At 31.1% G+C, this 12,311-nt stretch overlaps 1 protein-coding gene across 23 annotated transcripts in view; it reads right to left on the minus strand.

Annotated features, from left to right (window-relative positions):
- Positions 1-407: 407 nt before the first annotated feature.
- Positions 408-12,311, minus strand: part of LOC127731718 (pyruvate kinase PKM-like) — a 53,454-nt gene continuing 41,550 nt past the window's right edge. For 8 of the 23 annotated variants that reach the window (XM_052240535.1, XM_052240539.1, XM_052240538.1 and 5 more), the window contains 5 exons: positions 12,119-12,269; positions 10,835-10,987; positions 9,367-9,533; positions 7,997-8,115; positions 408-2,099 (listed from right to left, as the gene is read on the minus strand). In XM_052240535.1, the coding sequence (XP_052096495.1) occupies positions 1,783-2,099; positions 7,997-8,115; positions 9,367-9,533; positions 10,835-10,987; positions 12,119-12,269 (907 nt within the window). In that variant the 3' untranslated portion in view covers positions 408-1,782. The other 15 variants (XM_052240552.1, XM_052240544.1, XM_052240550.1 and 12 more) reach the window with 15 other exon arrangements.

A 12,311-nucleotide genomic window follows, 5' to 3' on the forward strand; every position in this document is an offset into this window, starting at 1 on the left:
GCTTTGAAATAACAGAACTTTGCATCAAAGCCATTAAAAATTTAAAAGAATATATATAAAATTCCTCTATAATCAATGTCAAAACTTGCAAAACTGCTTTATAAAAGAAATATGTCTGGGTCTGTGAATGTTAAAACATTGTAATTTGTGGCTTGTACAAGGCTTAATTCTGCCAGTTGATGTCTTAAACAGGATTCAGAGACAATTTAAAGGTTAAGAGAATACCGGTTCTTTTCTAAAATTTCAAATATCACAAAAACAAGCACAACATTTTTTTTCTATTATTTTTGATGTTTTATGCCTTGTCTTAAGACTTTACTAGTATATATGAAAATGTAGTTACTTCAAATTTTCTCTGACATCATACTTCCTACACTTATCTGTATCGTATTTAGAATAGACTAAAGTAATAACAAATAGCACTTTATTTTCTAATACAACATATAATATAAAAATGTGGAGATAATTTATAGCACTATTTTCAGGCATGATTTAAGCCATAAAAACAAACCACCACTTTAAAAGTGTTCTTACATATAAGTCCTTACTAAGTTTAACAAAAAGTTTGCAAACAACAATATAAATTAATTAAGTTTTACAACTATAAAAATCATGAACCATTTAGACATTATTCTTTTGTAAATGAAATCAACTGGCTATTCTATAATAATTAATTGACCTACCGTAATTCAAAGGTTTTTTTTGGTTGTTTATTTTTTTTTGGGGGGGGGGGGGGGTTTCCATATACTGACACACTTAACAATATACAAAACAAAGTAATACACTTTGTACAGGGCAATCAGTAATCATGTGATATTCTTAATAAGGTTTGCTTGTGGTAATATAAAACAAGGAATGTCCAATGAAAGGAGCACAAAGGCCTGTTGCAAAAAAAACATCTAAAAGAAAAAGAAAAAAGAAAAACGATAACTAATTAAGAAATCAGTCTTATAATAACAACAATCAAAATCATAGTTTCATGAAAATAGCTGCTTAACAAAAACAATTACATTGTTCACTACTTAGGGGCAGTAACTCTTGTGTGATTGAGTATTAATATCATCTTGACCTGAATTCTACAGAAAAAGCAAGACAAATGGTAATTAAAAGTATATACTATACTTTTAAATAACCATGCCAAAAATTTGTTGACCACAAGATTCTATATCAAATTACAAATAAATATTATGCAATATCTCAATTAGCAAGGCCCACCAAATTAAAATTTGTTTACTGGAAAAGAAATCACATATCAAGTTTTTAAAACATCTGCATGCTATAGCCCTCCCCCTTTTTAATTATAAAAAAATAATAAAATAATTTGAGCAGGCTAAAGCTTACAAATTTTATAAATACATGTATATTGACACTACTATAAACCTTCCAAATTATACTAATGATTGTTTCTTCACTAGTGAAGTATCTTAATAACCTTAAATTCCTCTAAAAATATGCATCAAACAGCAAAGTTGGATCTTACAAGCAAACCAATAAAATTAGCCATTACTGCAGAAAATTGAAATTAAACTTATATCATTTCCAAATGTTCCACAATTAAACTTGATCATGAGATATTAACGAGTCACAGAAGTATTACGCTATTACAATTTAGTAGTGGGAGTGTATGATCAACATAACCAACCGTCACTTGACTTTAATACAAACATACATTAAAAATCAGCAAAAAAAAAACAGTCGCAGAAAACTACTCGTTAATAAATAACATGTCCATGTACATAACCATGTAGCCGTTTAACAAGTTTCAGTTCTTGGAATACAACATTAGAAAAATTTTACATCTCCATCAATGGACTTGGAGCTCCCTTCAGAAATTGTCAGACTCTTCACAGAGTCCCCTGATGCTATCTTATTGAAGCTTGGCACACTAGATACTCCTGTGATTGGATCTAACATGTCCTTCTGTCTGGTATCCGTGGCATTAATAACTCTCATTGTATTGGTGGATCCTGAGCCTGGTTTCCAGCCTGTTACTATGACAACTGAGTTGCCTGGATTGATGAACCCTCTGAGCATTCCTACGTTGATACCCATATAGATTCTACGATCCACATCTACCGTCCATTCACTCATAACAGACTCTATAAATAGAATATCATGCTATTAATACAATGTTCTATAGATAGATTCTACGATCCACATCTACTGTCCATTCACTCGTAACAGACTCTATAAATAGAATATCATGCTATTAATACAATGTTCTATAGATAGATTCTACCATCCACATCTACCGTCCATTCACTCATAACAGACTCTATAAATAGAATATCATGCTATTAATACAATGTTCTATAGATAGATTCTACGATCCACATCTACCGTCCATTCACTCATAACAGACTCTATAAATAGAATATCATGCTATTAATACAATGTTCTATAGATAGATTCTATGATCCACATCTACCGTCCATTCACTCATAACAGACTCTATAAATAGAATATCATGCTATTATTACAATGTTCTATAGATAGATTCTACGATCCACATCTACCGTCCATTCACTCATAACAGACTCTATAAATAGAATATCATGCTATTAATACAATGTTCTATAGATAGATTCTACGATCCACATCTACCGTCCATTCACTCATAACAGACTCTATAAATAGAATATCATGCTATTAATACAATGTTCTATAGATAGATTCTACGATCCACATCTACCGTCCATTCACTCATAACAGACTCTATAAATAGAATATCATGCTATTAATACAATGTTCTATAGATAGATTCTACGATCCACATCTACCGTCCATTCACTCATAACAGACTCTATAAATAGAATATCATGCTATTAATACAATGTTCTATAGATAGATTCTACCATCCACATCTACTGACCATTCACTCATAACAGACTCTATAAATAGAATATCATGCTATTAATACAATGTTCTATAAATAGATTCTACCATCCACATCTACCGTCCATTCACTCATAACAGACTCTATAAATAGAATATCATGCTATTAATACAATGTTCTATAGATAGATTCTACCATCCACATCTACCGTCCATTCACTCATAACAGACTCTATAAATAGAATACCATGCTATTAATACAATGTTCTATAGATAGATTCTACGATCCACATCTACTGTCCATTCACTCATTACAGACTCTATAAATAGAATATCATGCTTTTAATACAATGTTCTATAGATAGATTCTACCATCCACATCTACCGTCCGTTCACTCATAACAGACTCTATAAATAGAATATCATGCTATTAATACAATGTTCTATAGATAGATTCTACGATCCACATCTACTGTCCATTCACTCATAACAGACTCTATAAATAGAATATCATGCTATTAATACAATGTTCTATAGATAGATTCTACGATCACATCTACCGTCCATTCACTCATTACAGACTCTATAAATAAATGTCAGTTGTAATACATTGTTTAAGAATACCTTTTGAAAAAAAAATCCTAATAAAGCATTTTGGAGAAGGGGGATTTTGTGACTTTTAAAGGTCAAAGTTATTTTTCATTCAAAGTGTTTTCAACCAAAACATATACTAATTTTACAGCACTATCATTTGAAAAAAAAACTAATTTTCTATGTACATTATCTTTACTATATTTGTAAAAGGATTTGGCCAAATACCACAAAAAATTACCCTTCCCATTTTTAACACAAAAGGCCTAAATTTTTACTGAACATTAAGTCCAAGTAATATGAAGACTTGACTAGACCATTAAAATTTTTTAACAAGATTTATACTGGAGATAAAATTACCTCTACTTTTAACCTTCAATCCAGTAAAGACCCTCCCCTCTTTTTTTAAAGGACTAAACCAAAGATTTTTGGATTCCTGCTTATGGAATATTGCATAATTCAGAAATTATTGTGTACATTTATTATTGCCATTTAGTCATTTTACACCAAAATGCGATTTTAATTTTTACGATAATGAGAAAAATCCTGCTGCATTCGTATAAATTTTCCAAAATGCGAGTTTCAATTATTACGATTACAACACTGTAGCATTTTTTCGCAATAATAAAAACATCACAATAATTTCCAAATTTACAGTAACAGAATATTAGTTTATGTTTGTAATTCAAATATATAAAATCTAAAAATCTATATCAGAAGAATAAAAAGCTTACCGGTAAAGCAAGTTTAGACAATAAATAATAATAAACATAGCACAATGAAAAGCAATGAAAAAGCAACATGCAACAATAAACAATGTCAACTTATGAAACCGTAAAAGAAAAAGATTAACAGAAAATTTAATGTCAACTAAATGCTAACTTACATTTTCAAAATTTCAAACCTTTCCATACTTATTGTTCTGCCAACTACTATCAATCCATGTTTCTTTGCTCTTGGCACCTTCTCACAATTTTATTTTTTTTTGGGGGGGGGGGGGGTCTCATGATTTCCATCATTGGTATTTACCAATTTGAAATAAAAGAAGAGAGGTCTTGCCAAATCAAACAATGGAATTCTCTAATTTGCAAGACAATGTCTATAGTTTTCAAAAGGAAAAACAAAAAGCTGTTTTAGTATGACCAGTTTATTTCTAAAATCACCACCATTTGAATATTTTCAAATCATGAATACTATGGGGTGAATCATGGACAGGAAAGTGACAGAAAGACGGGTCAATGACACCAATTCACGGGACATTAGCACTGACTTCAAACACCAATTTCTCTTTTTATTTTCTTAAGGCAAATTTATAAGAGGTATTTTCTAATATTTTTTTTTAAAATTCTATTATTGAGTTTTCTTTCTATTCACACAAAAACATGTTTTTTCCATATATAATTCTTACGAAATCTGTCAATTTGGCAAAAGCTGTAGCTTGTAATAAAAGCCTAAGGACCCATAGTTTTTAAATTATTTTTGAATAAAGATTGATATAAACTACAATTTGGCAAAGTATGAAAATGTTCTATTGTTTTAAGACCCAATACATCTTAAAGCAGAAAAAGACAAGTCTGAAGTAAAACAAAACGGCCCCAAATATCTTTTTACCAGGGGCATACACATATTTATGGATAAAAGAATCACTGGTATCCATTTTTTGGTGTGGATTGCACAAATTACTGATAAATCTGAAACCATGCACTCTTCCCCTAATAGGGTGATATAACAGGACAAAAGAAATAAAAAGATTTTTTTTTCTTTTTAATAACAAACAAGTGAGTTGATAAAGCAGCAGCAGTAAGGCCATATTATGTTTGATTATTCCTTTGGCACAAATTAATAAATAAATATGACAATGTATGAGGTAGTGTGTATCATTCTCCACTTTGTAGAGCTGCTGATGATCAACACAAATCAAGAAAATTTTTCAACAGATTGTCAACATTTGCACTAAGGTCTTGAGAATGTTCAACATTTCTTTGACAGAGAGTTAACTAAATAGTTAATCGTTATAGTCTGATATGACTGGTGTTCCAACGATGGGATCCCCCTCTTTGGAGGGAGTGCTTATTATTCTCATTGTGTTTGTATATCCACTGCCACATTTCCAGCCTGTAACAATAATAATAGGATCTCCTGTCTTGATAAACTTCCTGAGCCTTCCTACAGAGAGTCCCTTGTATATCCTTTTATCCATGTCCTCAGCCCAACCACCTTCTGTTCTGGGTTCTGTGTACAAATAAAGCAAACACAAGCATGCAAGGTGGAGGTTATAAAATGAACCAATGTGAAACTAATTGTGTTTTTTTTTTTATATACAAGATGCATAAATTCAGAAGATATATCTGAGCATGAGAAGGTTTGCAATTTGCCATTGAATTATATTAAAGTAATAAAATTTTCAAATTTGTTGACTAAAACATTGTAAATGACAGATGTAAAATGTTAGCTATTTTAAATGAAATGTCAGCAATTTGATATTTTCTTTTTACCAAAAATACATTGTTGAAACTGATAAAATAAACATTTTTTTTTGCATCAATAAAGAAAATTATGCCAATATTGATTGTAAATTTTTAAGTGTATTTCATTCTAAGTAGAAGGAAAACCTTCTATTACTTCAAATTATTCTTGTTACTGTAAACCAACTTATTTTTGCAGATACTTTTTTGCCTTCTATTTTTTCTGGTCAACTTCAAAGCAACTTATTTTATGATATTTCTTATGTTGATGTTTCCATATAATGGAAGATCCTAGTTTGACATATTCACAAAAATTTAAATTTGTGTAACTTTTCTACTTGATAAACGTCGCATAAATAAAATGCTGGCAAAAATTAGTTAGTTTACAGATCAAGTTTCACATTGGTTAAAAGGTCGTTACTTCAGAGCAAGAGCATATCTGATTTCTAAGCAGTACTATGAAAACATTCAAAGCAGTATAAGGTAAAAAGCATGCTATAGCCAAGCTATATATTCATTGAGGGAAGCGTGTAAACATTGTAATGCAGTCATCAAACTTTTACTTACTAACTTTAATTCTGTCATTGATTCTAAATTCTTTCTAGTCCTGAACATGCATGAAATATTTGCCACTGGACTTAAACAAACTACAATTAATCTTAATTCAAAATTATGTGCTGTGTGTAAGTTTCATAACATTTGGTTGAGGCAAACTAAAGATAGAGAATGGAAACTATTTTTGAGACGTACAGACGGACAAGGGTTACACTTAATGCCGGGCATAAAAAATTAAAAACTCTTGTGCCTAGTTGTTTAATGGCAATCAAACCACATATCCTTATTTTTATATAGAAAGTCTGTTATTGTTCATTTACTACTATAAATGTACATCCTTAAAGCTTTTCTACAAGGATTTATGATTGACAGAATGTAAAGTAAATGTTTGATGACTGCAGCAGTGCTATTTGTACCCTTCACCTTCCACATGCAACATGCAGATGTCAACAAGCTACTTTGTGATCAGAAGTGATTAAATAAATACTGTGGATTCATTTATTTTGGTGATTACTCATTTTTGTGGATTGAGGAAAATTTTATGTTTGTGGATAATTGATTTCATATTTTTTCCAAAGTCTGCATAGAACCCAATAGAAAATTTGTATTTTGTTGAACATTTAAATTTGTGATTTACCTATACTCACGAAATTCAAGAAAATTGGAATCCACGAATAATAATGAATCCACAGTTGATGTTTTGTAAGATTCGGTAATTTTCATTGGCAGACAACAATTGTGAAGCATTCCAAATTTTTAAAAACATTTCCTAATAAAATGAAACATCTTTTTTGCTGCGTGTGCTTTCCATGATAATATTACAATAATGAATAAGAAAACAAACAAAAAAGCTTGTTTAACTTTATAGATTAAAATTTCACAAATATTTTTAATAAATGTGAAAGGTGTGAAAGGTACAGATTTTGCTAAATTTAAGCATTACTAGAAACATACACCAATTAAAGCAATCTTTGTCCAGACTAAAACTAACTTTTCTTTTCCATTTGTTTTATCTGAGTCAAATTTGATTTAGTTTTTTTTGTTCCAGATACATTCCATATAAAAAAAATTGGGGGCGGGGGGGGGGGGGGGGGGGGGGTATATCTTACATGAGCACATAGTGGAACTACAGCTAAATATATCTTCAGGGTTGTTTCACAAAAAAAATAATTTTCCCTATTACATGTCACATTCTGATTTTGATAAAAACCTAGAATCAAGAGTGTTCCTAGTTCCAGTGAACACAGAAACTCTGGTTGCTTCACATGTAATTTTACCCAATTTTCATTGTTCCAACTGTTAATTTCAGTGGCTCCTTTGAAATCAAAACATAAACGAATGAAGGCAACTGAATATTTTAAGCTCTTTCAACCTAACCTTGCGACCATAAAAATCAACCAACCAAAATACTGATTTTGGTGTTTTGAGCCTAAATTTTGTACTGCTCCCCAACACTTAGTAAAGTTTTATTGTGCCCTAGTCTAGCGTAATAGATATTTACTACTCCACTTACCTGTGTCTAAAGGATTACCTGAAATGATATAACTTACCGTTATAATGTATTGGGAATATGCCTCTCCAAAGATGACCCTGTCGTGCTGTCTGTGCATTTCTTGTAATAGCAAGTATAGGACAACGTGGACGGTAGGCAGAGATCAAGTGAGCAGATCTACAATATAATAATTATTCCTTTTAAAAAAGCAGATCAACGATATAATAATTACTTCCCTTTATAAAATTTCATAACAACCCCAACCTCCCTATTTACAGACGCCATTAGAAATATTTGATTTTTGTCCAAGAAAAAGAATTCTTTCTCTATACATGTCTCTCTTTGTCTCTACTCTTCTCTTTGCGTCTCTACATGTCTTCCTTGTCTCTACATCTGTTTTTGTCTCCACATGTCTTCTTAGTCTGGCCATGTCTCTCTTTGTCTCTACATCTGTTTTTGTCTCCACATGTCTTCTTAGTCTCGCCATGTCTCTCTTTGTCTCCGCACGTCTTCCTCATCACTGCATGTCTCTCTTTGTCTCTACATTTCTCTCTGTTTCCACATGTCTCTCTTTGTCTCTACATGTCTTCCTTGTCTCTACATGCCTCTTTTTGTAAAATCAAAGAGACAACAACCTGACCAAAGAGTCTCTACATGTCTCTCTTTGTCAATATGTATATCTTTGTCTCTACACCTCTTCCTTGTCTCTCTTTGTCTCTACATTTTTTCCTTGTCTCTTCATGTCTCTCTTTGTGTCTACATGTCCTCCTTTTCTCTACATGTCTCTCTTTGTCTCTTCATGTCAAGAACCTTGTCAGTGGTCATCTATATTTATATCTTAATTTTTTCTTTACACAATATTGATAATAGTCTGTTAAATGTATTCACAACTTGTCTAGACTCTTACCGATTATGATTTTGACATATTGAACACGTTTCTATTGTATGATACCATATCTCAGACTCTGAATCTATCTCATGGATAACTTGAATTATTCAAGCACTTTTCAAAGGTGAGAAATAAATAGAATGCAGCATCAAAATGATTCTGATCATATCTACACAGGAAACAGTTCAAGTACCTATATAGAGAACAATTTTGTAAACATGATGTATACAAATCATGCAACCAAAATTTAAAATGAAAGTTCTCAACAATTTAATACTTACCCAATCACATTTTTAAAATAAAATATAAACGTAACAAAATTGTAAAGGAGTATGTTCGATGAGAACCTAAAATGGCCATGACTGAATTTACTCCTTTCCAGTACTTAGTGCAAACTATATTTTTGTAAACGTTTCATCATTTTGATTTATTTTTTATACATATCAACACTTTTTTTTAAGTATTACAAATTAATTTGTTGTTTGTGACTATAAAATGTTTGTTACAATAAAGTGAACATTAAATTGATAATAACCAACCTTCCAGAAGTAGTAATGACAATGATAGCAGCAGCCATACATTTAAATGAAGCTTCAACAGCAGCTATAGCAACAGTGTGTGTAGGTTCTGTTGGTGTAGGTGTGTGTTTCCTCAACTCTTCAAACAACTGGGTGTGAAATACTGCTGATTCAGCTTCTCTACAGATCTGTAATAATATAACAAGATGAAAAATACTGCTGATTCAGTTTCTCTACAGATCTGTAAAATAATATAACAAGTTGTAAAATACTGCTGATTCAGCTTCTCTACAGATCTGTAAAATAATATAACAAGTTGTAAAATACTGTTGATTCAGTTTCTCTACAGATCTGTAATAATATAACAAGTTGTAAAATACTGCTGATTCAGTTTCTCTACAGATCTGTAATAATATAACAAGTTGTAAAATACTGCTGATTCAGCTTCTCTAAAGATCTGTAAAATAATATAACAAGTTGTAAAATACTGTTGATTCAGTTTCTCTACAGATCTGTAATAATATAACAAGTTGTAAAATACTGCTGATTCAGTTTCTCTACAGATCTGTAATAATATAACAAGTTGTAAAGTACTGCTGATTCAGCTTCTCTACAGATCTGTAATAATATAACAAGATGTAAAATACTGCTGATTCAGTTTCTTTACAGATCTGTAATAATATAACAAGTTGTAAAATACTGCTGATTCAGCTTCTCTGCAGATCTGTAAAATAATATAACAAACTTGTAAAATACTGCTGATTCAGCTTCTCTGCAGATCTGTAAAATAATATAACAATATGTAAAATACTGCTGATTCAGTTTCTCTACGGATCTGTAATAATATAACAAGTTGTAAAATACTGTTGATTCAGCTTCTCTGCAGATCTGTAAAATAATATAACAAGTTGTAAAATACTGCTGATTTAGCTTCTCTGCAGATCTGTAACGAAAAGAAAATAGGATTTTAAATACTGTTAACCCAGCTTCTGTAATGATCTGTAATGATAAAAACACAAGAATATACAACCTGTAGTGCTAAGCATACCCAACTCGTTAATTCAAAAAATCATAAAACAGTAAATAGGTATCTGACATATAAAAAAGTGGTTATCAAGCTGGTGACCAAAAATGAAGTCACTCTTTTCAGCAGTACTCAAGAAAAGTGTGACAAAAATACTTATTTTCATTAAACATACATGTTTTAAGAAAGTCAAAGTCTGTGCAAACAAAATTCTTTAAAGACAAAACAACTATTTGTAAAATACTGGATTCAACTTCTCAACATCTGACAGAATAATGCTGTGATTTGTACTGATCTACAAAAAACAACTGGATTTGGCCATCAAATTCAACATGTCAGGCACAAAAGATTAATAAAATCTGCCTTTTGATGTCTCTAGAATTGGCATTTGTTCAAATAGATGAAAACCTATATCAAGGACAAGACAAAACAACAATTAAGACATATTAATTCAATGACTATCACCTTGTGCATTATTTGGACTGCTTCTAATGGATAATCTCCCTTTGCTGTCTCCCCTGACAACATGACACAATCAGCTCCATCTAAGACAGCATTGGCTACATCACTTGTCTCTGCTCTGGTCGGACGAGGTTTCTTAACCATACTTTCTAACATCTGAAATAAATCGACATGGGATATACAAAATATCATTTTACCATTTACAGGACCTTATTATGGGACTCTGATATTCTAAATAAAATAAGAGACCTATTCTTTTGAAACATAAAATGTACAGAAAAGATTTTGTAAAACCTCCTGTAGAGGGGATACAAAGAAGCAGATATCAAAAAATGTATTTTTTCAATAATACACATTATTTCACATTGGTATTATATTAGTAGGTTTTTCTACACAAATTGGACTTTGAGTTAAACAGCATATTCACTTGAAGAAAAATTTTATTTAGTGCTATTTAAGCGTCACATGCTTTTACATGTATAATTATGGTAAAATGCTTGATGCGCAATTGGTTTCGATAAAAATAATTGTCACAATAATTGTCTAAATAAGGAATAAAACAACTACTGTCTTTTGTTTTGACAAATATGTGGTTAAATTGACTTTTGAAAAACTGATATTGCCTCAGTGAATATCATCTTTTTTTAGTGAATAAAACCACATATTTACATCATTAAAAGACAGTAATTGTATAACAATAAACCTATAAGAATAAAATAAATCTCTGAACTTAAAGTTACAGCAAGAAATCTGGCAACCACTGAAAATATTCTAGAATATTTCTTGTCTGACAACTATCTATACAATGCATGTTTTTATTTTACCGTCTAAGTGGTCTAGTGGAAGCATGCTAGCTTGGAGTGTAACAAGCTATGAGTTTAATCCCTGGCTTGAGCAACACAAAGTTATAAGCATCAGTTTTAACTGCTTCTTTTCCAAGTATACAGCATTTAGGAGAATGACTGGGTCCGAGTCTTAATAGTGTGTCCTGATATGGTGACATCACTTCAGGTTAATAACAATTAACATAGGGTGACATCACTTCAGGTTAATAACAATTAACACAGGGTGACATCACTTCAGATTAATAACAATTAACATTTAGAGATAGCATGTTCAAAATTTGTAGTCAGAAGATTCTAATGGCTTCCTACTATTAACTATGGAACAACTACAAAATTTTCACCAAATTTCATGGACAATAGCCTTCTGAACCTGTGACTTAAAGGTTATAATGTATATATCTGTATGAACTCTGTTATACAGGGGAATTTCTCTGTGGATTACCTGAGTTGCACATATAACTGGTTTTCCTGCCCTATTACATCTCCCAATCATCATTTTCTGTGCTAAGAAAACTTTTTCTGGTGGAATTTCAATTCCCAAATCTCCTCTGGCTACCATAATACCATCTACTGCCTCTAAAATTTCATCAAATCTAAAATATAAATCATTAATACCTATATAATTAATTTTGTAT

This window comes from Mytilus californianus, unplaced genomic scaffold (assembly GCF_021869535.1).
Source record: "Mytilus californianus isolate M0D057914Y unplaced genomic scaffold, xbMytCali1.0.p SCAF_20, whole genome shotgun sequence".
Classification (NCBI taxonomy): domain Eukaryota; kingdom Metazoa; phylum Mollusca; class Bivalvia; order Mytilida; family Mytilidae; genus Mytilus; species Mytilus californianus.